The 24,546-nt window shown below is 34.3% G+C and overlaps 1 protein-coding gene across 13 annotated transcripts in view; it reads right to left on the bottom strand.

The window, feature by feature from the left end:
• Window positions 1-3,273: 3,273 nt before the first annotated feature.
• Window positions 3,274-24,546, bottom strand: part of PMS1 (PMS1 homolog 1, mismatch repair system component) — an 87,382-nt gene continuing 66,109 nt past the window's right edge. For all 13 annotated transcript variants that reach the window (XM_044381336.3, XM_048214221.2, XM_026492336.4 and 10 more), the window contains 5 exons: window positions 23,559-24,448; window positions 13,528-14,007; window positions 10,696-10,826; window positions 6,510-6,670; window positions 3,274-3,513 (listed from right to left, as the gene is read on the bottom strand). In XM_044381336.3, the coding sequence (XP_044237271.1) occupies window positions 3,349-3,513; window positions 6,510-6,670; window positions 10,696-10,826; window positions 13,528-14,007; window positions 23,559-24,448 (1,827 nt within the window). In that variant the 3' untranslated portion in view covers window positions 3,274-3,348. The remainder of the gene's footprint in view (window positions 3,514-6,509; window positions 6,671-10,695; window positions 10,827-13,527; window positions 14,008-23,558; window positions 24,449-24,546) is intronic.

Below are 24,546 nucleotides of genomic sequence, written 5' to 3'. Positions count from 1 at the left end.
AAAGATTTTATGGAAAAAGTGGCCTAGTCAGAGGCACTTAAATATGGTCAACAGTAAGGTAGTAATAATTAACTAAAAAGAGGTTATTCCAGGTCCTAATGAATGTTCAAGACAAAATAGGAAGAAACAAAATTATGGAATGTTATAAATGATTGTGCACTTGGGGGTCAAGTTTAGCATCTTCACTGCAGAGATGAAAAATAATGAGCTGAAAGAAATGGATTTGAGACTGTTGGGGGAACTCTGATACAGGATAGGGCAGTGGTTCAAATCGGTGTGGCTCAAATTTGATAACCACTGGGACAGGATTTTAAAAACTAGAGAAAGGATCTTTATATTAATTTGTAGTGGTTTAAGGAGGAATAAAAAGTATAATAAAAAATAAAACAATCTCAAGACAGCAGTGGTGAGACTTAAGTGACGTGTTGCTAATATTACTGAAAACAATAAAGGTTTTGAAGGTTAAAAATTTGTTAAGTTTAGGTGAGATCAATCAAAAGATCCGGACTAAGGTAACAGTTAGCCCTCACTTATTCATGCTTATAAAGTAACTGACAATATCAAGTCATTTTTTAAAATTTGGCTTTGCAGTAAAATTTATTCTTTCAGTACTTACCTTGCTTTTCTTTATGGTAATAACATTTGAAGTAGAACTAGTAGAGTACTAGATCATCTGTGGGCACTGAGGCAAATCACTTACTTATTCATCTGTAAAACTGTTCGGATTAGATCACCTCAAAGGCTCTTTTTATTAACTATGAATCCGCCAACACTGGTTTGCCATAATCAACCTAGAATGCTCCAATTCCAACAAGTCTAATTCATTTAAATACCTTAATATCATTATTGGTATTTTAGTTTGCTTGGTGACTCTGGTTTTTAAGTTTGTGGGTCAACATTTGGGTGCCCAATAAATACGTCATATTTATATATTTAGTTAAGAAATGCAGGCTGCTGGTGAGCTGGATTGCAATTCCTACAATCCCAGGCACAAAATCTGGACTAAGATCACAGAGAATCAAATAGCCAGTATAAGTAACGACAAAAACCTGTCCATCGGAATTAAGGCCTAACATTTTCAATAGGTTAAATAAACGGAACTTCGTAGGCACTGCTGGACCACGCATGGCTACCTTCAAGGCAAAAGGTCCAACGTCGGCAGCCTGTAGGCCTCGCCTCCTTATGGCTTTGGCGTCACTTCTGTGCCTTAGCTACCGCTGGGATGCTAAGTTAGGCTCTTGGGTCTCAAGAGCACTTTGGAGAATCCACACCCTGCGAGTCCCCCCTCTCCCCAGCCAACTGAGAAAAAGGGGCAATTTAAGGTAGGCTTTTCTTTCTCTCTAGATCTCCTCCCCTCACCCTTAACGCCCAGTACCAGCCTCCCAAACTGCAGTGGCCGTTACCTCCATCCTGGGAGCCAGGGCTTCACCGTCGCTGCCGCCCGCTCCAGCCATTTTGTCCCTTGGGGCCACGGCTGCTGCAAGGACTTGTGGGGCGATGGGGAGGGCACCCAGGGCAGCGCGGGGGCGGGGCTTCCGCGGCCTCCTACGAAGTCAGGAGACGGGGCCTCAGACCAGCCTGGATCCCACTCACCAAACTCCCTTAGAGAAAATGCTACTGCCCAAAGTTGAGCTAGGATTCCTTACAGTGGTGCCAGGGAGCGTTCTGTACTTCTCTTTTCCCCCAAATACTTTTATTGGCCTTAACGACTCTACAAGGCCTATTTCTCATGGCAGGCAGTTTAACAGTGGTAAAGAACAGGAGTTCTAGGGATAGAGTCTCAATAGTACCTACAATCCTAAATTTGTTAAGATTAAATGGAGATCATACAAGCTAAGTAAGTGCATTGTGTATCCAGCAAATAGCAAACCTGCCATCATTACTACTAACCTGATTGGGCACAATCCAAGGCTGCAAAAAAAGGCCATTGTAGGATCTCCTGCAACAACTGTTACCAGCTAGAAAATGAGTCCTAAATTTTGCTTGGCACTGGCACAAATGTGTGATGCCAATTCGTCATCTTCTATATCTCCGTGGGCTTCTCTTTCCTCAATTTACCCAGAGACTCAGAATGTCTCCCAGAGAGGGGTCCCAAACTTTCAAAGGGGATTATGGAAAAAATACAGTATTTAGGTTATAGGTAAAGGATCATGTTGTCAGGGAAAAAAAGGCCTGGCTTCAGGTAGAATTCCAGGTATCACAATTTGTATCTTAACAAAACAAGGTTCGTAAGAATTGAAAACTTCTTGAGAATTATGGGAGATAGTACTGAGTATGGAGATAGTGTATCCAGTATAACACATCTTACTTTATAAAACAAATATATCCATTAAACATGTCTCAACTTTCTGTAAATTAAGTGTTTTGGTGCACGGTGTGTGGGACCTAGTTTTTTAAAGGACACGATGAATAATCTTAACCTAAATTTTCTGTTAAATCTCTGGATCTTCCCATTTTCTCTGACAAATGTTAACCTCAAAGCCCAATATTTCTGTTACCCCAAAATAGAGGTAAATGGCAGGATTTTGAAAGCTAAACTTTCTTCCTCTAAACTTCATTTTCTCACTCTCTCCCACTCTGTCTCTCCATCCTACTTTAAACAACATGGACAACTTCTGTCAGATATCTGCCAGCTCAGTCTTTAATTTCTCTCCGCACAGGACTGACCCAGTGCATTAGTCCACTCAGGCTGCCATAACGTAATAACACAGACTGGGTGGCTTAAAAGAACAACAGACATTTATTTTCTCACAGTTCTGGAGACTAGAAGTCCAAGATCAAGGTGCCAGCATGCTTGGTTTCTGGTGAGAAACCAGAAACTATTCCTAATCTATTCTTGGATTATAAAGGGCCACCTTCTCTTTGTATCCTCACATGGGAGTTGGTGGGAGAAAAGGAAAGAGAGTGAACAAAAGCTCTGATGTCTTTTTTTATAAGGGCACTAACCACGCCATGAGGGCCCTTACCCTCATGAGTTCATCTAAACCTAATTACCCCTGAAAAGGCCCCATCTCCAAATTCCATCACAATGGGGGTTAGGACTTCAACATATGGATTTTGGTGACACAATTCAATCCACAGCCCTTAGTAAATCAACCACCCAAGAATACTAGGTATTTTCAGTTTGCAGTTTACAACCAATAATTATTATGAAGGCTGGTTCTTGAGAATAAATTGAATAGTTGACATTGGTTTAAGTTTTCAAAAATTTTTAAAATATACAAGTCAGTGAAGCTTCACTTATAAAATACTTAACACATGATAGTACAAAGATGGCTTAAAAACTGACTCCTATTATTTTATTATGAAATCAATTTCAATATAACAAATTTTCTTATACATATTTAATCAGGTAGCTTCTGGAAGATGGGTTAAATGATGAAAAAATGGGCGACCATGAACACACCCTTTAATTTCATTTCCAAATTCGTCCTTCATTCTGTAGATAATGTCTTGGACGTCCTCTTTGGATAAGTACATGGGCAACTGTCTAGATAGACGCACTGCTTCTCCCTGTGAAGAGAAAGCCATATGTTTTACCATGATATACCCTGAAGCAGAAAACATGTTATTCCTAGCAAGAAAGAAGACAAAAATAGATTATATTCTTATTATTCATTCACTCACATATTAAGCACAAACTATGTGTTAGTCGCTACTGTAGGTTTTACACACAGTGGAGAGTAAGACAAACATCCTTGCTTATGTGAAATTTATATTCTAGTGCAGAGAAACAAAACAGATAAAGACAAAATTGTGGGGCGCCTGGGTGGCTCAGGTGGTTGGGTGTCCAACTGTTGATTTCAACGCAGGTCATGATCTCAGGGTTATGGAATGGAGCCCCATGTTGGGCTCCACACTGGCATGGAGCCTTCTCTCTCCCTCTCCCTCTCCCCCTCCCCACACCTCTCTCTCCCTCTCTAAAAAAAAGAGAGACAGAGAGAGAGAGAGAGAGAGAGTCCTGACATGAATGGATGAATGGGAGGTAGAGTCAAAGCCTGTTGATGAACTAGTTATGAAGGATACAGAATCAAGGATAATGTCCACATTTTTGGTACGGTGATGCTGTTTTCTGAGATAGGAAAAACTGAGCATTTAGGGGTAAATAGTATTAGCAAAGCTGGCTTCTTTTAAGATTTATTTAAAAAAACTGTACTTCAAAGAACTTGAGCCTACTATTCTAACCACATACCCTCTCCCATTATCTTTCCAACCATCCTACTCCTTTCCAACTAAACCTATTGTTTTCTTCGCTTTGACCTTTAATCTCCTCAGTCCCTCCTAATTCCTCTGCCCCATCAGCACCCTTCTTGTCATCCTTGTATTCCTTTTTGTTCCTACAAATTCATCTTTATATTCCTCTAGGACCTAACACAGTTTCTCGTATACATTGTGGGTTCAAATGTGTTCACTCACCCCCTTGTTCTACCATATTCATCTTGTAATCCTTATACTTGGATAAACTGTATCATGTACTATTGGAAAAATCACCAAACTATCCTGACTGGATCTAATAACAATATTAGCTCTTATGAGTGCTCCATGCCATTTGGACATCTTAGTCTTCTCTAATCAATCTTCTCTTATGGTACCTACAGCTCTTATTTTCAGATCTTCTCTACTACACTCAAATCCCCAATACCTCACCAGCCTCTTCATTTTCAGTAATTTCTTCTACACCTTCATCACATGTATCATACATGACTTCTCTCAAGTTTACCTCAAAATATTTTTACTTCCACCTTCCCTCTCGTCTGCTCTTGACTGAGAGAAGTTTCTCCTTTCTAAAACTTATATTGTTATCCCAACTTCCTTCCTGCCTCTTCTGGAACATCTGCTTTCCAATCTTATACGTCAGTCTTTTCCACCAACAACATACACAAGCTAATCTCTCTTCTTCTTTTCACCACCATATGACTTGCTGCCTACTCTTTTTCACCACTGCCCCACTCTTAAGCCACTGGCAAGTCTTCCATCTGGACTACTTTTCTATTGCCACAGCTATCTAGCAGCCATACCAGATGGTCTTCAAGCAATTACCCTATAAACAATCTGATACTACTTTCTCATTTTTAAATTTCTTTTATTCCTTGACCTTTATATCTATGCCTCTACTGGTTTTTCTTTTACTCTCCTACCTTTATTTCTGATTATCTTATTCAGCTTGACCTTAAATGGAAGTATTCCTGTAGATTTTTTTTTTTAAGATTTTATTTATTTATTTGAGAGAGAGAGTGAGAGACAGCGTGAGAGGGGAGAGGGTCGGAGGGAGAAGCAGACTCCCTGCTGAGTGGGGAGCCTGATGTGGGACTCGATCCTGAGACTCCAGGATCATGACCTGAGCCAAAGGCACTCGCTTAACCAACTGAGCCACCTAGGTGCCCCTCCTTTAGATCTTACAGAAGTTCTCTTTTTTTCCTAAACTCTCTTCTATAACAATCAATCCACAACTGACTTAATGTAATGAGAGACATAGTATTAGTAAAAATATTTATATCTAATCCCAACCACTTTTTTGGTTATTTTTGAAATCATATTTCTTCCCAGGTGGTTTTTTTCAATAAACAAAACACTACCCTCAAACTCCTTCAACCTTCATTTAAGTTTATACTACCTCCTTCAGAAGAACAGATTTCTTTGAAGTCATTAGAAACTCAGTGTTAAATTGCTCCCACAAAAGGCTAGGAAGTTCCATAGGTCAAAGCTCTTGAAGGACTTACAGAATCTACTGAATAACAATCCTTGGAAAGGGTAAAAAGTGGACTTTCCTGAAGTCTGACCCTCAGAATACAGTGGGCACATCATGATTATAGTCTAAACAAAAATGGCCCATTTTTTTTTTTTTAAAGGGAGAAAACAAATCTCATTTACATTCAGGTTTGTTCTTGAAGTAATACCAAACTTGAGGAATAGAACTTCAAACATGGAGACACTCAGAATTGTTTCCCAATCACTATCCTATACTTGGACATTCAAAACCTTATAATCTTCCTCCAACCCATATTACTTCAGAACTTACTTTTTATCCCACTGTTACATTTCTCATTTGTGGTAGATATTCCTAGGAAACTAAAATTTCCTTTTATTCAATAATACATCTTTCACTTTTCTTCCCTTTTTGCCCTTGTAGAGATCGGTGATTGAAATCCCACTGCAGTTCTTTATAGACAGGTATTTGGTGTAAAGATGGAGAAATCTTATATCCCTTCTTAAAAATCAGAAAAATTTCTCCAAAGGAAAAAAAAAAATCAGAAAGAACTTCTCTATAAAGGGTCTCATGCATAAGGCTCTTCCTCAATATGCACTCAAGAAATAATGTTAACGTAAGGATCCATGATAGTTTACTACAACCAGTCTATGATATGAAATTTTTTCTTTTTTAGTATTTCTTCTTACAAACAGATAATAAACCTTATAGAAACTTTACTATTTTGAAAACTTACTATTTTAATAAGAAATAGTTAAGTATGTTAAAACCTAACCAACCTACATAACCTAATAATGCATACCTCTAAATAACTTATGACTTTGCGAGGTCTACATTCATAAACTTCCTTTGCATTTTTGTTTAATATAGCATTAAGAATTTCTTTTAAGTCCATCACTCCATAGAATGGGAGACAATTAGCCATTTCTTCTATTTCCAAGTAGTCTTCAGCAATGGAAACGCCTAAAAGAAAAATAAATAAAACCACATGTAGATAGAGTTAGTTTTGTTTAAATTATATTCCAGAAAATATCTATTAAAAACAAAATCACTGTTAAAACACTTAATGAGCCCTCCTTAGAATTTAATATAGTCAGGACAAAGTTTTGTTCCTTAGTTGGAGAACAAATAATAATTTCCCATAGGATTTCACATTAAGTCATAAGTGCTCATAGACACCACATGTGCTTTATATCATTTAATTTAATCTTAGTTATTGCACTTCTGTTCCCTACATTTGTTTAGAACATTTCTTACTTTGGAGAGAAAATGGAGTCCCATGATATTTATTAAAATAAAACTGGTCTAAATGTTTTAACAACTGCTGCTGTTCAAATTTTGTTCTACTAGTTTAATACTAATTTAAAGGCCTGAATTATTTCTGTGATTATTTAAACTTACAAATTATAAAAATACTCACATAGTAATTTATTTTTTTCCAGTTTTATTGAGATATAATTGATAAACACTAAGTTTATGGTATACATAGTATTGATTTGATACACTTATATATTGCAAAAGGATTACCACTATAGTAACTTACTAATATATTACTAATTTGAGGTAATGAAATACTGTTTACTCAGTAATGTTTACTCAAAATATTTTAGTAAAACAATATTTTAAAACTGACATTATTTATCAAACTACTTTAAATAATTTAGTGACTAAAATAAAACTAAAAACCAGCTACATGATTAGCTATATAATGGGGTAAAATATCCATAACACCATAAATTCCAAAGGATCAAATCTGGCTTTAGAATGCATTTTAAGATGTAGCAAAATAGCAAATATTTGACTTCTTTGGCTCCATCTGCGTAACAGTGTTCTTAATATTTAAGTCCACCCATGTTACCTAGAATTAAGAAAATGAGACAGTTCAATGTTGGGTAAGTAGCAGCTATCAACAGACGAATAAAAAAAGAGGAGTGATGTAGCTTGAAGAGTTTCAGATCCTGAGACGTCAGTGATCCTGTCCCTAATCTGCTTCCAGTTAAGATCACTTCCTTGACCTGGATAAGATACAATGGTGGTACACTAAACAGAGCAGGCATCCCTGGAAACAACTGGAGAGTATCAGAAGATCTATAATCAAGCATTAAGGAATAAAACAGAGAGTTTTGTCAAAGGAGACAAAACGAGAGTTTGAGCAACCAGGGGAACTTAAATGGGACCTGAAACAGGATTTACACAGGCAAAAAGGAGGAGGCAGAATATTATAGTCCACATCTTTTTACATATATAGATAAGGAAATTACAAAAATATTAGCCCAGGGACTTTTCACTATTGCTGGTTCTTCACCTTTTATAGTATAATTAGACTGAAAAGTCTAATACTGACAACATTTGCCCTGGAAAATCATACACATTTCACAGAATTACTTGTGGATATGGGTTAGTATTCGGCAACAGATAAGGAAATTGAGCAATATTTTAATCACCATGTTTGCAAAATTCTGATATGGGAAACTTACAGACATTTGGAACCTTGTAAAAATAAATTTTCAAGAATTTTCCATAAGATTCTGTGAAATGCTTCCCAGTTTTCAGGGAAAACACTTCAAATGAGTAAGTGGAATGACAAGTTTTCGCTTCTTAAAATACGGAATTCTTATTGATGTAGAACAAAAAACTATTCCCATGAACAAGAAAAATTCTTAGGATCACATTCAGAATCTTTTCCCTCAAAGTCAGATGTATTCCTCCTCTCTTTTAAATGTCCTTATCATTCAAAGATGTTTTGTGACAGCTAGCAAACTCCTTATCCAAAGTTTGCCCAAGACAACAAACTCACTAAGAGAAGAAATGGTCTTTAAGAAAATATGACATAAAAATTAATGAAGGGGAAAAAAAGGCTTAAAAAGAGGAAAACATGAGAGTTTTTAATTTGATCTGTTATTGCTAAGATAAATAATGCTGATGACAATCTAAGAAAAATTAATTCTAATCAAATCAAGTCAGTTTGCAGATGACTCTTACTCATTTTTATATCTTTGGTGCCTTGCAAAGTACCTGGCATTCAACAGGACTTAAAAAACACAATCCACAAGCTAAGAGCTGAAAGCATCTGTCAGACAGAAACTTACTGGGTAACTCAAAAATAAACATGCTCTTGGAAAAGGCAGGGAAGTAGTGATCCTAACCTTAAAAAAACCAAACCCAAACCCAAACCCAACAAAAAAAAAAACTGCTGTGATAACATTTTTCATGAAAAAAATGGCACCTGCCAGCAATACCACATGGTTAATTAGAAAAACAGATTAAGGGGGCGCCTGTGTGGCGCAGTCATTAAGCGTCTGCCTTCGGCTCAGGGCGTGATCCTGGTGTTCCGGGATTGAGCCCCACATCAGGCTCTTCCACTAGGAGCCTGCTTCTTCCTCTCCCACTCCCCCTGCTTGTGTTCCCTCTCTCGCTGGCTGTCTCTGTGTAATAAATAAATAAATAAATAAATAAATAAATAAATAAATCTTTAAAAAAAAAAAAAAAGAAAGAAAAACAGATTAAGAAAAAAGGAAGTCTTATTACTCACATACCTATACACACCCCTTGCCTCACACTTCAAATAAATTAAAAAGATGCTAGGTGTTTCAAGGAAGAAAGATTTCTGGGAGGACTAAAAGAAATGACCAAAAGAAATGACAGAAAGGGTACTGGAAGATGGGAAGAAGAGAATATTCGAACATCTTCCACTGGCAAGTACTATGCTGATTTTCCTAAGTAACTCTTTAATGCTCACAACTACTTTATGAAGTAAATATTTCAGTTTTTATTGGAAGCAGTATAACAAATTAGTTAAAAGCTACACTGTAAAGGCACTTGGGTTCAAATCCTGGTTCTCCTACTAACTGGTACCCTTAAGCAAACTTCACTGTGCCTTGATTTTTCCATCTATAAAATGGAGACAGTAACAGAATCTACTTCATAGGGCTACTAGGAAGATTAAATAAATTAATACATTTAATATTTAGAACAGTGCCCTGTACATTATAATTATTCAATAATTATTAGTTGTTACAATAAGAAAACATTAAGGCCACTCTAAATCTAAATATCCAAGATTGAGGTAGAAGGTACAAAGTTTAGGGTAGGTGTTCCTAAAACTGCAAAAGTGAGTAAAATTGAAGTTTGGAGCACTAAAACATTTTCTGTATATACTTAATTTCATAATTTTGTACAACAGTTTTTACTCGTTTTCTTTTTATGTCTCAGTAAAACATTCCTATAAAAATCTTCAACACTGTTTTGGTTGAACTTTGTTTTTCTACATCTTGGTCATGACAAGTTTAGGAGCAGGCAGGAGAGGGGACAGTGGAATCACTCTTCATGGTACCCTTGATACCAGACGAAGGGAAAGTAATAGGACAAGACCAGCCTAGGCAATTAGGGCAGAAAACAGTTAAGTATGAAAGTTATGAAAGAACAAAGAGAGAACAAGCAGGAAAACAGAAGTCTCCTTCCCAGAGGATTTACTTTTCTCTCCACCCAGTGAATTGCCATACAAAAAAAAATAGTGTTATCACAGTCTTTTTTGTAGCAAAGCAATGGAATCAAATCATTCCCTCTCCAAATAGTAAGACTGCTGATGTTACAAATCTAATTGGCAAAACAGGAAAAGAGATGTCCATTTTTGTCAGACCTTTCCAACATACTACACATTTATTTCTTTTATCATCTAAAGGAGTATTAAATAATTTAAACAAACTAGGCAGCTTGCATTTTGTGACAAAAGATGTCAAAAATTACAATGAAACTACTCGATTAGCTATGAAAACACAAATGCAAGGTAACAGACTGAAAGGGATGCCAAACTTGCTATTTTCAGAGATGACCTTTTTGAAATATGACTGTTTTTACATAGCTGACATTGTACTTTTGATGAGACACAACTATACCCTGATATGTACATTATGAAACCCAAATGTAACTTCTGGAACAAAACTTATCTTTCTAATTCAGGAAATAGTAAATAAACCACATCATCATACCTGGTATCCATTTTATCTTGAAACCATTTGCTGTAAGACGAGGATCAGACAGGTAAGTTGATCCACTATATCTCTGATCATCTGTGGTCATTTTACATAAAATCTCTAAATAATGAGATCCATTAAAAAGACTGAAAAAGAAATTATGGTCCTTTAACTTATTAAATATGTAAAATGAAATAAGAGGATTTATGGAAAAATGTTAATGCAAGGGCCCTTTAAAAATGATCAGTAACAACAATACAAAGATATAAGTAGTAGCCCTGTGAGAAAATTTACTTTTCTACATTTCCGTTAATATCTTTTAGAAGACCTATACAATATACAGAAAGGAGGAAAAATGGACATAAAAGACAGTTTTTATCTCTTAGAACACTACAAACTAAATGTGAAATCAAAAACTGGTCTCTCTATATAATACAAATGAAAACTTTATTTATAAATAATGCCATTATTATATTATTATTCTATCATAAGGTTGTTGTGAAGATCAAAGGGGTTTAGTAAAGTTCCTATCATATGGTAAGTCCTCAACAAACATTAGCCATTGTTGTTATTACTGAGTTCTTACTTTGCATTTTATAGAGATCTAAATTACTCCATTCAGAGACAAACTACACAATCTGCATTAGAACTGTAGTGAGAAAACTGAACCCAACCCATAATTACCCTGTCTTTGACTCAGTTTTGAAAAACTTATAATAATTGTGGTGGGCATGTCACATTTCAAAAGAAGGGTGAAAACAACTTTGAATTCAGCTTTGTTGCTGTCCATGTTCAAATAAGAAAGCTTTATTTTCAGGCTTTAGTTTTAATGTATTTTTAGTTTTTAATGTATTTGTTTTTGAATAACAGAATATCACTAAAGGAAAACATCTTTAAAAATGTTTAATTTGTACAAGCACAAAATGATTGATTTTTAAGATATAAATGAAAGTTCACAAATACCACTGAGAAAAGTAATCAAGTTTAAAATTTCAGATACACCCTAGCTCTTTTTAAGGGAAGAAAGAGAAAGTACTATCAGATCTCTGAACTGTTTAATACAGCCCAAATCTGTATTAATTCTTTTTCTAATTCGTTGACAGTTTGCTAAGTCAATCTTAAGAGAATACTATGCTAAGAAAAATGCTGGATTTAGGTGAATGTGATTACTGTTGCCTTAATTAAAAAGACAGCTCTGACAAATGTTTTCCTGTGTCCTGGTCCTATTTTTTCCTTCTGGTAGCAGAACTTTTTTTTTTTTCAAAAGACAAAATTATATTGTATTTTATATATATATATATGAAGACCAGATAATTAGAAGGTGAAATTCAAAAAAATAACCCCATTTATATTCGCATCAAAAAACAAAATACTTAGGAACAATTTTTCAAACAATACCTTTATACTGAAAACTACAAAATATTGCTGAGGAAAACTAAAGAAGACTTAAATCAATGGAGACCATTGTTCATGGATTGGAAGATGCAGTATTGTCAAGATGGCAATTCTCCCCAAAATGATCTGCAGGTTCAAAGGAATTCTAATCATAATTTGGTAGCAGGGCTTTTTAACACAAGTTTTAATATATTGTATAAAAGATTTTTTATTTATTCTTGGGAGTTTGGGAACAGAGCTATCTAGTGATGTGTCCTAGAGAACAAACCCTCAATATCTTTCTAATTTCAGGTTTTTACCTCCTTTATCATACATATGATTCTCTCCTCTGTCAGACCAAAAAAATAAATATTAAATATAAAAAAGGGAAATGTTAATTGGTTAGTTGTCAGCTATTCATTTTTACAGAAAACAATTTGCTCATGTAGGATATTAAAGGGAAATATCCCATTTTGCAATCTATAATAAAATCAGTTCAGGCAATACTCATTAATGGACGAAACCGTTAGACGGAAAGGCTGACAAGGAATTTTAAGGTATGAGAGCGGGCTGTCAGTGGCTGAACCCAGTGATAAGTACCTTTTGATGTGATGAAATATGAAGCACATAGCACAACCTATTAAATAGAAAGCAGAATCTAAATCTATTCAATCCCCCTAACTTCTGTTTAAACATGGGAGAGGAAAAAAATAAGTTGAACACCACCATGAGGAAGCAAAGGGACAAAATGAGACAACAGGATATTCTAACAAACAAGTGACTTAGTATCAGCAGCAAGTTAATGGTGTGATATTTAGAAGAGATTTAAGAAACAGATCAAATGTAATAGCTGGACCTTATTTAGATACAAATTAAACTTAATAACTATAAAAAAGACATTCTGAGACAATGAGGAATATTTCCAAGGAATTAATATTGAGAAAGATACGAAAAGGTCACTGTGGTTAGGTAAGTCATTTTTAAGACAGAAACTGAAAGATGAGTAGGAATTGTCTAAAAAACTTTAGGAGAGAAAAAGAAAATATGTGTATGTGTATATATACATACTATACATACATATATTTGAAAGGACAAATAGACAAATGTGGCATAATCTTGATAATGGTTGATAAAGGCATTCATTGTATAATTCTATTTTGGTGTATGTCTGAAATGTTAGAGTGTACAATGACAGAGAGTCATGGCAACCTAACTTCAAAATTATCCTAGGCAAGTCACTAATGTACAGAATTGAGGTTGATATTTACTGACTGCAGAACTATCCAGAATATTCTAAAATTATTTGAAAACAGTTCCATTAAATATTAGAAAATCAAGTTTTAAAAAAGATTTCTTTAAATAAACTTTTCCCTATCAGAAAACACTTCTAACTTTTTACTTTCAATTTCTAATCTAGTATGGACTGATAAATGTTTTGAGAGTTAAAAAAAGAATTATATTATTTCACCATACCTCTCTGTTAATATAATTGGGTTTTCCAGTGGCTCTGCAGGAAGTTTATGATTCTCAATAAGTCTTTTAAATAGGAGAGCTTCTTCCACTCTGTAAGGATTTAATAACATTACCTCTGTTTTGGATGTAATTAGCCACGCATCAGGAAACTTGAGATTGTGGAGCAAGCAAAGTTCTTCCTTCTCTTCTAAGTCAAATTTACATTTCTCAAAATTTCTTTTTAAGTTTTCCATAGAAAAGGGTATCTGAACTATTTTAACGTTTTGGTTCTTTTTCTCAATTTGGGACTGAAAGAGCTCATCAAGTTTTGGCTGATTAGATAATGAAGTTTTCAGTTTGTGCTTCTGTGCCAAGTTCCATGCACTGGTGGGCTTTATCTTTTTTCTGCCATCCTTAAATGATATTTGTGACTCTTGTTCAATGGCTCTCTTGATTTGCCTATTATATCGTTCCAAATCTTTAGTAGCCTTCTCTTCATATCTGGGAATAAAGATAAAATAGAACTAATGAGGATAAAGATAAAATAGAACTAATAATCAGAAATGAACTAGCCATCTGAAGTAAATTTTACAAAAAACAAAGAGCTGGTGTTCCAAGTCTGATAATGATGAAGGAGCTTGTACTGGACTAACCCTCCCATATATAACTATAACTCTGAACAAAAAACAGAAATCAACTATTTAAAATGGACAGGGAAGAGCAAACAAAAACAGGCAGACACTGGAATGATTTAAATTTGAAAAAAGAGATCCATATTTAAATAGCTTTTACCCAAAGGGCAGTTCCCTGCATTAAAGGGGAGTGGCAAAAACTCAAGCAATAAGCTGTACTCTTTTTAAAAAATATTTTTATAATTTTTATTATTTATTTTTATATCACACAAAATTACATTATATAAGTTGCACTCTTATTAGCTTGAATAATCAGAACAGAGTTCCTTGCTTCCAAAACAACTGGAAATTGAAGGAGAAAATCCCAGAAAATTCCATATGTGGAAGCCTAGAGGAAAAAGACTGCTAAAATGTTAAATGAGCTAAACAGAGATTTTAGTCACTACCTAACTGCAGAGTAAATGGAATTTGGAGTTTGAATTCTATATAATTAGATGGCTTAATAAACACTTTGGGCTTTAAATGAAAATTAGAGGAGGACTACATCTTAGGGTAAGGGAAAAATTACTTCCTAGAACTAAGGAAGCTGACCTAGGATTAAGGGCAAAATTTAAACAGTTTTTCTCTAAGGAAGTATAAAACAGCCTTTACAAGCTCAGTGTGATCTGTCAGTAACTTAAATAGTTGCAGAACAAACACCAACACTTTTCAGAAGACAACAGAATCTAGTTTCTTCAACATATCACCCACAATGTACACTAAATAATCAAAAGTTATCATTCAAGCAATAAAATGGAAAATGTGAGTCATGATCAAGAGAAAAAGTAGTCAGTAAAAACCAACCTCAGTATGATTCAGATGTTGGAATTTGAAAAAAAAATTACTTTTTAAATAAGTTTTTATAAATATTTAAGGACTTAAAGGAAAGATGATTCTAATGAGAGAAGAGAAGAGGAATCTAAACAGAGAAGGGAAATTATAAAAAAGAACCAAAGAGAAATTCTACAACTAAAAAATACAGTATCTGCAATGAAAAATTCCCTGGGTAGGCTTAACAGCAAATCAGAGATGGCAAAAGAAAGGGTCAGCAAACTTGAAGACTGATCAGTAGAAATTACCCAATCTGAACAAAAGAGAGAAAAATGAAGATTAAAAAAAATCCCCGTGGCGTATGGCACAACAAGCAACCCAACATATATGTAATTGGAGTCCCAGATAAAAGATATAAAAGTGAAGAGAAAAAAAAAATTTTGGAAAAAATTATGGATGACAATTAGGCAATTTGGATAAATGAAAAAATTTTATAGATCCAAGGAGGTCAGTGAACCCCAAGCAGGATAAATACAAAGAAATCCATAGCTACGTATATTAGGATCAAACTGTTGAGAAACAAAGACAAACACAAAATCCTTGAAAGCAGTGAGAGGGGGAAAAAGACACTACAAAAAAAGAACACCACAAATGATGGATGTAACTTCGCATCAGAAGCAGTGCAGAGCCAGGTGACAGTAAATAACATCTTTTAAGTGCCAACAGAATCCAGAAGTCAATGATACAAAGCAAAAATGTCCTTCAAAAATGAAGATGATATAGACATTTTTGGATAAGAGAAAGCTTAGAATCTGTTGCCAGCATAACTGCACTCTTGAATTGACACCAGATAGAAACTGTGATTTATAGGAAAAATGATAAGCACCATGTAGGTAAACAGCAAAAAAGGATCTTTGAAAAAATTCTCATTTCTTTGAAAGATAACTTAAAATTTTTTAAAAATAGCATTGTAAGCATATGATTTCACTCATGTGGAATTTAAGAAACAAAACAAATGAACATAGGGAGAAAAAAAGAGGGACCCAACTCATAAGAGCCTCTTAATTACACAGAACAAACTGAGGGTTATTGGAGGGGAGGTCAGAGGGGTAATGAGCTAAGTGGGTGATGGGTATTAAGGAGGGCACTTGCTGTGATAAGCACTGGGTGTTATATATAAGTGACAAATCACTAAATTCTACTCCTGAAACTAATATTACACTACAGGTTAACTGGAATTTAAATATAAACTCAAAACATAAATAAATAAATAAATAAATAAATAAATAAATAAATAAATAAATATTTTAAAGTGTGTTTTATATTGTATATAGATATAAAATATATGACATCAACTGCACAAAGGACAGGGGTAGTAAGTGAAATTATACTTGCAAAGTTCTTATATTCTGTGTGCCTGGAACCCTATTAGCTCTAACTAGATTATGATAAATTAAGGATGTATAATATATTCCCCAAAGCAAAAAATAATGCAAAGCCAACAGAATTAAAATTAAACATTAAGTTATATTCTTTTAATGCTAAAGAAGGCTGCCTGTCTCCCACAAAAAGGAGGAACAGAGGAACAAAACAAAGATGAAACATATAAGAAAATGGTAGACCTAAACCTAACTGTATCAGTTATTACATTACATGGACTAAATATTCCAACTAAAAGGCAAAAATTGTCAGAGTGAATTTAAAAGCAAAATCCAGGGCGCCTGGGTGGCTCAGTCAGTTAAGCATCTGCCTTCGGCTCAGGTCATGATCTCAGGGTTTTGGGATCAAGTCCCGGATAGGGCTCCTTGCTCAGCAAGGAGACTGCTTTTCCCTCTGCCTGCCGCTCCCTCAGCTTGTGTGCTCCCTGTCTCTCACTCTGACAAAAAATAAATAAAATCTTAAAAAATAAATAAATAAAAATAAGCAAAAAGCAAAATGTCTACATTTTGCTATGTATGTCTACAAGAGTTATATTTTAGACACAAATACTAGTTCAAAGTAAAAGAAAAGATACACCATGCAAATGGTAAGCACAAAAAAGAATAGCTATAGTAATATAAGGTGAAATCAATTATCAATTTCAAAACAAGAAATTATACAACAGATATGAGGGAAAATTCATAATGACAAAAGGGGCTAACATTAGGAAGGAATACCAATCACAAATGTGTATGTATCTAATAACAAAGGTACAAATTACATGAATCAAAACTTACAGATCTAAAGTAGAAATAAATCCAGAATCATAGTTGGGAGACTTTAATACCCCTTTCTCAGTAACTGGAAGAACTAGACCAAAATATAAAAAACAGTAAAGCTACAGAAGATTTTAGGAATACCATCAACTACCTTGACTAAATAGACATTTTAGAACACTATATCTAACAGCTGCAGAATTCAGATTCCTTCTAGGTGTTATATACTTGGAACATTCATGAAGATAGATCATGTGCTGGGCTTAATTCTCAGTAAATTTCAAAAGCATGAAATCTGACATTTTCCCTCTCCATGACAGAATAAATTAGAAGTCAATAAGATATTTAGAAGTCCTCCAAATATTTAGAATATAAATAACACATCTTTATTCATAATAGCCCCAAACTGGAACAACCCAACTGGAGACTGAATAAACAAATTGTGGTATTTATACAACTGAATATTACTTATCAATTTCAAAGAATGAACTAACTATACAAAGATATTCAACAAACATGGATGGAAATCACAACATATTTTGTTGAGAAGTTAGACATAAAAGAGTACATGTTGGGTCGCCTGGGTGGCTCAGTCAGTTAGGCATCTACCTTAGGCTCAGGTCATGTTCCCAGAGTCCTGGGATCCAGCCCCGCATCAGGCTCCCTGCTCAGGGTGGGAGTCTGCTTCTCCCTCCCCCTCTGCCCTTACCTCCCCCTCGTGCGCATGCTCTCTCTCAAATAAACAGATAAAAGCTTAAAAAAAAAAAAAAGAGTACACATTGTACGATTTTATATATATGAAGTTTAAGTACCAGCAAAACCAAAGTAGTGTTATGGAAGTCAAAACAATGGCTGTGTTTGGAAACTGGTGGATAAGTAGCATAAGGGAACTTTCTGGGGTGATGAAAGTTGCAGTATTTTGTTTGAGGCAGTGGTTACATGGGTGTACAACATATAAAAATGCATTGAACTATATATACAGTTAAGATCTGTGTATTTCACAATGCTACATTTTACCCAATTTTAACAACCACTTATGGAAGCACTGAAGACAAACACTAAAAAAAAAAAAAAAAAAGAAAAGAAAGAAAATCTTATAAAGAAATAACTAAAACAGTTAATTCTATATCTGAAGAGTTCCTTACACATTTACTGTAATATCAACATGGAATAAGCAATTTCTTATTTGTACACGATAGAAAATTTGTACACAATACTCCATTTACTAATTAGATACTAGTAAAATTAAAGTCATTCTAATGATAGCATGCAAAATAAAAATTTTATGATTAAATTTGTAATGGATTCATAGCTAAATATTCATTTTTCAGTTGCTATTTATTTCTCATTTTAGAGACATCAGTGAAAAAAATAAATTCAAATAAACTCAATACATCCAAGCCATTTAACTTAATTCAGTTTCAAAGGTATCAGATAATGGATGCTTTAAAATTATACTGGGTAAAAAATCAAGACATCTTTTCTTTTGAGTTAATGACACTTCTATAGGCAATCAAAGACAGTCTATCATAGTGGTTATAGCAACCTTTTCTAAAAAATTGAGATGCCTGAAACCACCCTCAAATTTTCAAATTCTCTAGGCCGAGACTGAGGTTGAACAACACTGTTTTGAAAAGGCTCCATGGGTAACTCTAATGCATACCCAAAAGTGAAAACCACTCTTAGGTGGTTCAGTAAAGTGTAGTGGTAAGAACACAGACCCTGGAGACTGACTGGCTGGTCTGGTGCTGCCACTTAGTAGCTCTGTAAATCTAAATAAATTATTTAATATTTCTGTGCCTCAGGATAATCATCTGTAATATATAGATAATCTACATTTACTTCATAGTTCTGATAAGAGCAACAAAATGAGTTAAGATGTTTCAAGTACTTAGAATAATGCTTGACACCAGAGTAAAAGATTATAAATGTTTGCTATAATTTTGTATCAAGAAACACATCTTATAATGAATGGGGCACATTTTTGACTAAAGGCTGGTAATTATTTAAGCAACTTAACAAATTTTTAAATGCAGTTTTAAGTTTGAGACTGGAGAATTAACGCTGTTTCTAATCTTAAGTAACTCTTAAGAAACTGGCTAAATTCTATTGTAGGTATTATACATGACACATTTTTAAGGAGAAATTTAGAGAGGTATGTGTTAGGAAATAAAAATCATATTCTTGGGTAAACTATGTTAAATGTTAGAATTGAGACTAAGAGACAAAAGACCACAACACGTTGTGTAGTTTGTACTCAGTATATGCTAAATACAGAAATGTTAGCTGGGTAAGAATGTAAAAAAGACCTTGTTTCACTGTAAACTAGATGAAAAATACTCTCTGATTACTTACCAGGCTATATTTATAATTTTGTACATGATTTTCTCCCATCTCTATTTAGAATCTGAACTTCTGGACTAGCTACATAAAACAGATAATTTTCAATAGTTTACTTTCAATAGGTACTATTAGTAAGTATTTTTTAGCTCTTGGACATTCCAATTCAAGATTTTTCCCTTACGGTGAAAAATGAGTTCAAGATGAAGGTCACCACTTGTAATTAATTATAATGTGCAAATTTTCACATATGGTACTAATCTTATGACTTACTCAAGAAGTCAATTTAATTAGTTCCTTGGGAAATATAAAAAGCTATCTCCAAAGGAATATTAAGCAAATGTTAAGTTAAAACAGCTGCTACCTTTGACTTAATGTCATTAAGAGATTCAGGAACCTGAATGGAAAATATTAATTTTGATTTGACCAGTAACCAATTCAAATGTTTTTGTGACTAAAGATTACATGTAATTATAAAGTTTATTTACCATTTTCAATACCCCAATTACAATATTATTCTTATTTTAAGTAGAAGTATGTTCATAGTACTGCAAATGAAAAGTTCAAGTTAACATCAACTGACTGAACCCCAGTGGGCAGGGCACAGGCCTAAATCTGGCTTCTAATCCACCAGAGGAAAGGAGAAGAAAAGCAAAGGAAAAGTATCCAGAAAAGAAGAACTAAAAAATGAAGTACACCCCACTCCAAAGTCTGTCCTAAGCTCTCAGCAGAAAAACCTTGATCCTAGGGCTTATTCAAACTCTTTGTTATGGCTTACAGAACCTTACATAATCTGGCCTGCCTTCCCTCAACTTACTTTACTATACTCTCATATTCTGTTCCCATCACAGAGAGCATCTTTAATTTCCTTAATGACAATATTTTCCTTCTAGCTGTTTTATTTAGAAAATTCCCTTTCCGATTATTTCTACTTAGGGACTCATTTCCTATCTCATAGATGAGATTAAGCCCACTGCTAAGTATTTTCATAACTCCTTATATTTATTTTAAAACTAACTCATCGTATTCTATGATTATTTGTTTGTGTTTTCCTTACTATACTGCATCATTTATGAGTAGAGAAAGTATATTTTATTTATCACTGTATCTGAAGTGATTAGCTAGAGTACATAGGGCCTTGTATACAGAATGCCCTGAATAAATATTTCCTAACTGAAGACAGGTAAAAAGTAAGGGAGGGAAGAAGGGAGGAAAGAAGGGAGGGAGGGAAAGAAGGAAGAATAGAAGGAAAAGAAAAGGAAAAAGGGAAGGGCAAGGAGGAAAAGAATGAAGGGAAAGAAACAGTAAGAAAGGAGAAAAGGAGAAGGGAAGGGAAGAGAAGGAAGAAAGGAAAGAAACAGGAAGACTAGAAAAAAAATGAAGGGAGGACAGATGGAAAAACCAATTATTCACAGAAGAGGTGTCCACTCTGATATCCCTTAGCATTTCCTACAGAATATAGGATCACGGAAAGAATTCCAAGATTATTACAGAAAACTGGTAGTGTGATTGTTGAGTGTGATATCATTTTTGCTCCACTTTCTCACTGATCATAATTTTGGACACAGCCATCATGGTCCCCAAACCCCTGGCTCTGGAAGATTCTAACACAATATTTTGTGACATACAGTAAGCTCTCTTGATTCCAAAATACTTACATTTTCTTCTATTTTTGGCCTCCATATTAAATTTAATCTTGACTAAGCAAGTGAAAAATAATGTCAATCACAACAGAGAAATTTCCTTTTCACAGGTTAAAAACTCTGAGTAAGATCATAAACAATGTGCCATTTTTCTTTCATCATAACACACAATATCCTATTTAATGCTCACAACAATCTAGGAGATACTGTCCACAGATTTTTACAAAAAGCTAGCAGAGAAAGAAACTGGAGTTAAAACCCCGGTGTAGTTTCAGAGGTCTGCTCTTGACCAACACTGCCTCTTTTGTCTACCTTATGGCAATAAGATAGAGAAAATTTTGGATTCCTGAATACTGCCCCATGATAAAATTTTAGATGAGGCCCATTAACCATCATCCTGTACCCTGATACTTTGGGGCCCACAAGAAGAAACAATGCTGACACTCCCCAAAAGTCAACTGTAACAATACCTGCTGTTGTGAGGCTGTGAAGGAGCAGCTATCTTAAGCCGCTACACTGTCCCTATCTTCCATGAGAGGGAAACAGCTATGCTTTTTCCCCTCCTTCTCAGATAATACTCAATTCATCAGCTCTCTGGTCAATGCAATTTAACTTCTGTGGGCTTGCTGTACTAAAACTTAAATGCTCTGATCTTTAAAATGCCTATGTCATTTAGATAAAACTAAAGACAATCACACACTGTGAACCTTATTTGCACGCTGATTCAAATAAACTTTAAAAAAAACAATATTAAGTAATTAGAAATTCAAACACTGAATATCTGATATTAAGGAATTCTCGTTTTAAAAATTATGATGATTGCATTATGGCAATATTTAAAATAGGAGCATCTTTACTTTTTACAGATACATAGTATTTATGAAATAGATATTATCCTAGGATGTGCTTTCAAATAATAATAGTAAAAAGGGGAAGTGAAGTGCATGGATGTATGGATAAAATGAGACGGACGGTGAGATGATGGTTTGTGAAACAGAGTAATGAGTTTGTTGTACTGTTTTGTCTACTTCTGTGTATGCCTGAAGAAAGAAAACACAACCACCCCCACCAAAAAAAAGAAAAAAAAAAAGGTAAAGAGAGAAGCTAATTTATGGAAGTTTTGCCTGTCAGTGTTAATAGTGGCACATGATGTGATGAGCACTGGGTGTTATACGCAACTAATGAATCGTTGAACATTACATCAAAAATTAGTGATGTACTATATGTTCGCTAATTGAATTTAAATTAAAAAAAAGTTGCATTCTACGCACAAAAAATAGTGGTCATGGGGCGCCTGGGTAGCGCAGTCGTTAAGCATCTACCTTCGGCTCAGGGCGTGATCCTGGCGTTCTGGGATCGAGTCCCACATCGTGCTCCTCTGCCGGGAGCCTGCTTCTTCCTCTCCCATTCCCCTACTGTGTTCCCTCTCTCACTGGCTGTCACATAAATAAAAATAAAATCTTAAAAAAAAAAAAAATAGTGGTCATGATTATGTTAAATTGATAGTGTCTTTATAAGACTGAATAAGCTAATGAAAAAAGAAAAAAAAATCGGTCAAGTATCCATGTTTGTCACCAAATAAAAACTATGAATGATAAGTTATGTTTAAATTTTCTTCCAGATGTTTAATATAATATTGAGATACCCTACATAATAATATATGATTGGAAGTATAATTCCACTCTTTCGTTTTCTGGTGGGCTAGATCACTCAAGACATAGTACTTTGTATTTATAATAATTGCCCTAAGTCAACTATACACACTCATATTATTTTATATTTATTTAGATCATCTAATCTAAAGATGGCAATATATAGTTATTTTCATCAAAGATAGATCAAACCGCCTATTTACCTACCAAAATATCCCACCATAGTTTATAAATTGCCAACAAATAAATAAAAGATCTGGAAGGAAGGCTTCAGTTTATACTGAATAGGGACAGTACTGACTCCACTAAATTGAATCTGTAAAAATACTGTAATTTTCATATTGTGTTCAATTTAAAATGGAGACCAATTTAAAAAAGGGAATAGTCAAGATATTTCTTAAAACCATCACTGTTACAATTGTTCTAATGCATAAGCTTAAAAAAGAGAAAGTTCTGTCATAGAAAGATTCTTCAACATAAAATAAAAAAGAAATAGAAGAAAACAGTAGTTTTAAATTAAGAAGAATGGAAAACCTTTAACTTCAAATTTTAATAATAAAGTAGTTAAGGCTTGTACCAAAAACAACAAAACCAAAACAAAAAACTAAAAATCTCTCAATTTAAAAAAGTGATTCCAAAAAAGGTACTCTAGCCAAACCAAAAGGCATTTTCCATTCTGCTTTTCCATAAATAAGAAGTTTAAATTTTTTTTTAACCCAATGAGTCATATAGAATGGAAATATCTCAGCATCAGGTCACATGCAAGCTCTGGAAACTTACTTCAATTTTTCCTCTTCACTCAATGTCTTCCACAGTTCTTCAATTTGTACTGTTGTATCCTCCACACTGGTCTTAGAATTTTCTGTGAGAAACTGAGCACGATGATCTTGAATAAAAAGGGCGCTTGCTGACATGGGTTTCTTGATTACCCGATTACTAATTAAATCATATGCTGTAAGCTGTCCAGATTTGTTATCTACCACATTTGATTTTTTGTTACAGGAACCTTCACTGAGATTCTTTTGTTCAAGGCTTGGATAAGCGTTATTATTTAGTTTACATGCTGAACTTTCTTGAGGCACTAAGATTTTCACAGGTTCAATGTTTTCTCCCATTGAACTTTTAAGTGTATTTCCCTTGCTCCAGTCATCTGCACAGATTTCCAAAGACTTCTCAGGAACTGCTGCTTCCTCATTTTTCCCAGTCTCATCTCCATTGCTTTTATTGCCATTTTCTGATTGGGTATGCTTAACAGAACCTACGAAACAAGTTTCACTACATTCCTTCTGGGCATCCTCACATGGTAAATTATTCATTGGGATCTCTTGAAATGTATTTCTAGTGTTTTTATCAATGTTAGAATTTTCACTATTAAAATGTTCATCATAATGGTCATCAACATGTATCTGAGGATTTAAACAATAATTAGTGTTTTTCCCAGATCTGTCATTATGCACATCATTTTGGAAAGGAATGACTGAAGTATCAACGTTTGGATAATTATTTCCAGATGATTCCATCTTATTAAAAAGCACATCTGTTTCTGTTGTATTACTAACAACCATGTCAGCTGAGGAAACATCTGTTTTATTATTTTCGTAAGAATTTGTACTAGGTAGTGATCCATAACAAGTCGTCATCAGATTTTCAAGAGCAATTAAAACAGATTCCTAAAAATATAAATTAACAAATGTTAGGGAAAATTATGAAATTAATAAATAGGCAAGATTTAAAATAATATTTAAAAATATGTATGAACAAGCAACTC

The sequence above is a fragment of the Ursus arctos genome, unplaced genomic scaffold, assembly GCF_023065955.2.
Source record: "Ursus arctos isolate Adak ecotype North America unplaced genomic scaffold, UrsArc2.0 scaffold_1, whole genome shotgun sequence".
In the NCBI taxonomy this organism is placed as follows: Eukaryota; Metazoa; Chordata; class Mammalia; order Carnivora; family Ursidae; genus Ursus; species Ursus arctos.
This window is presented reverse-complemented; position numbering and strand designations above follow the sequence as displayed.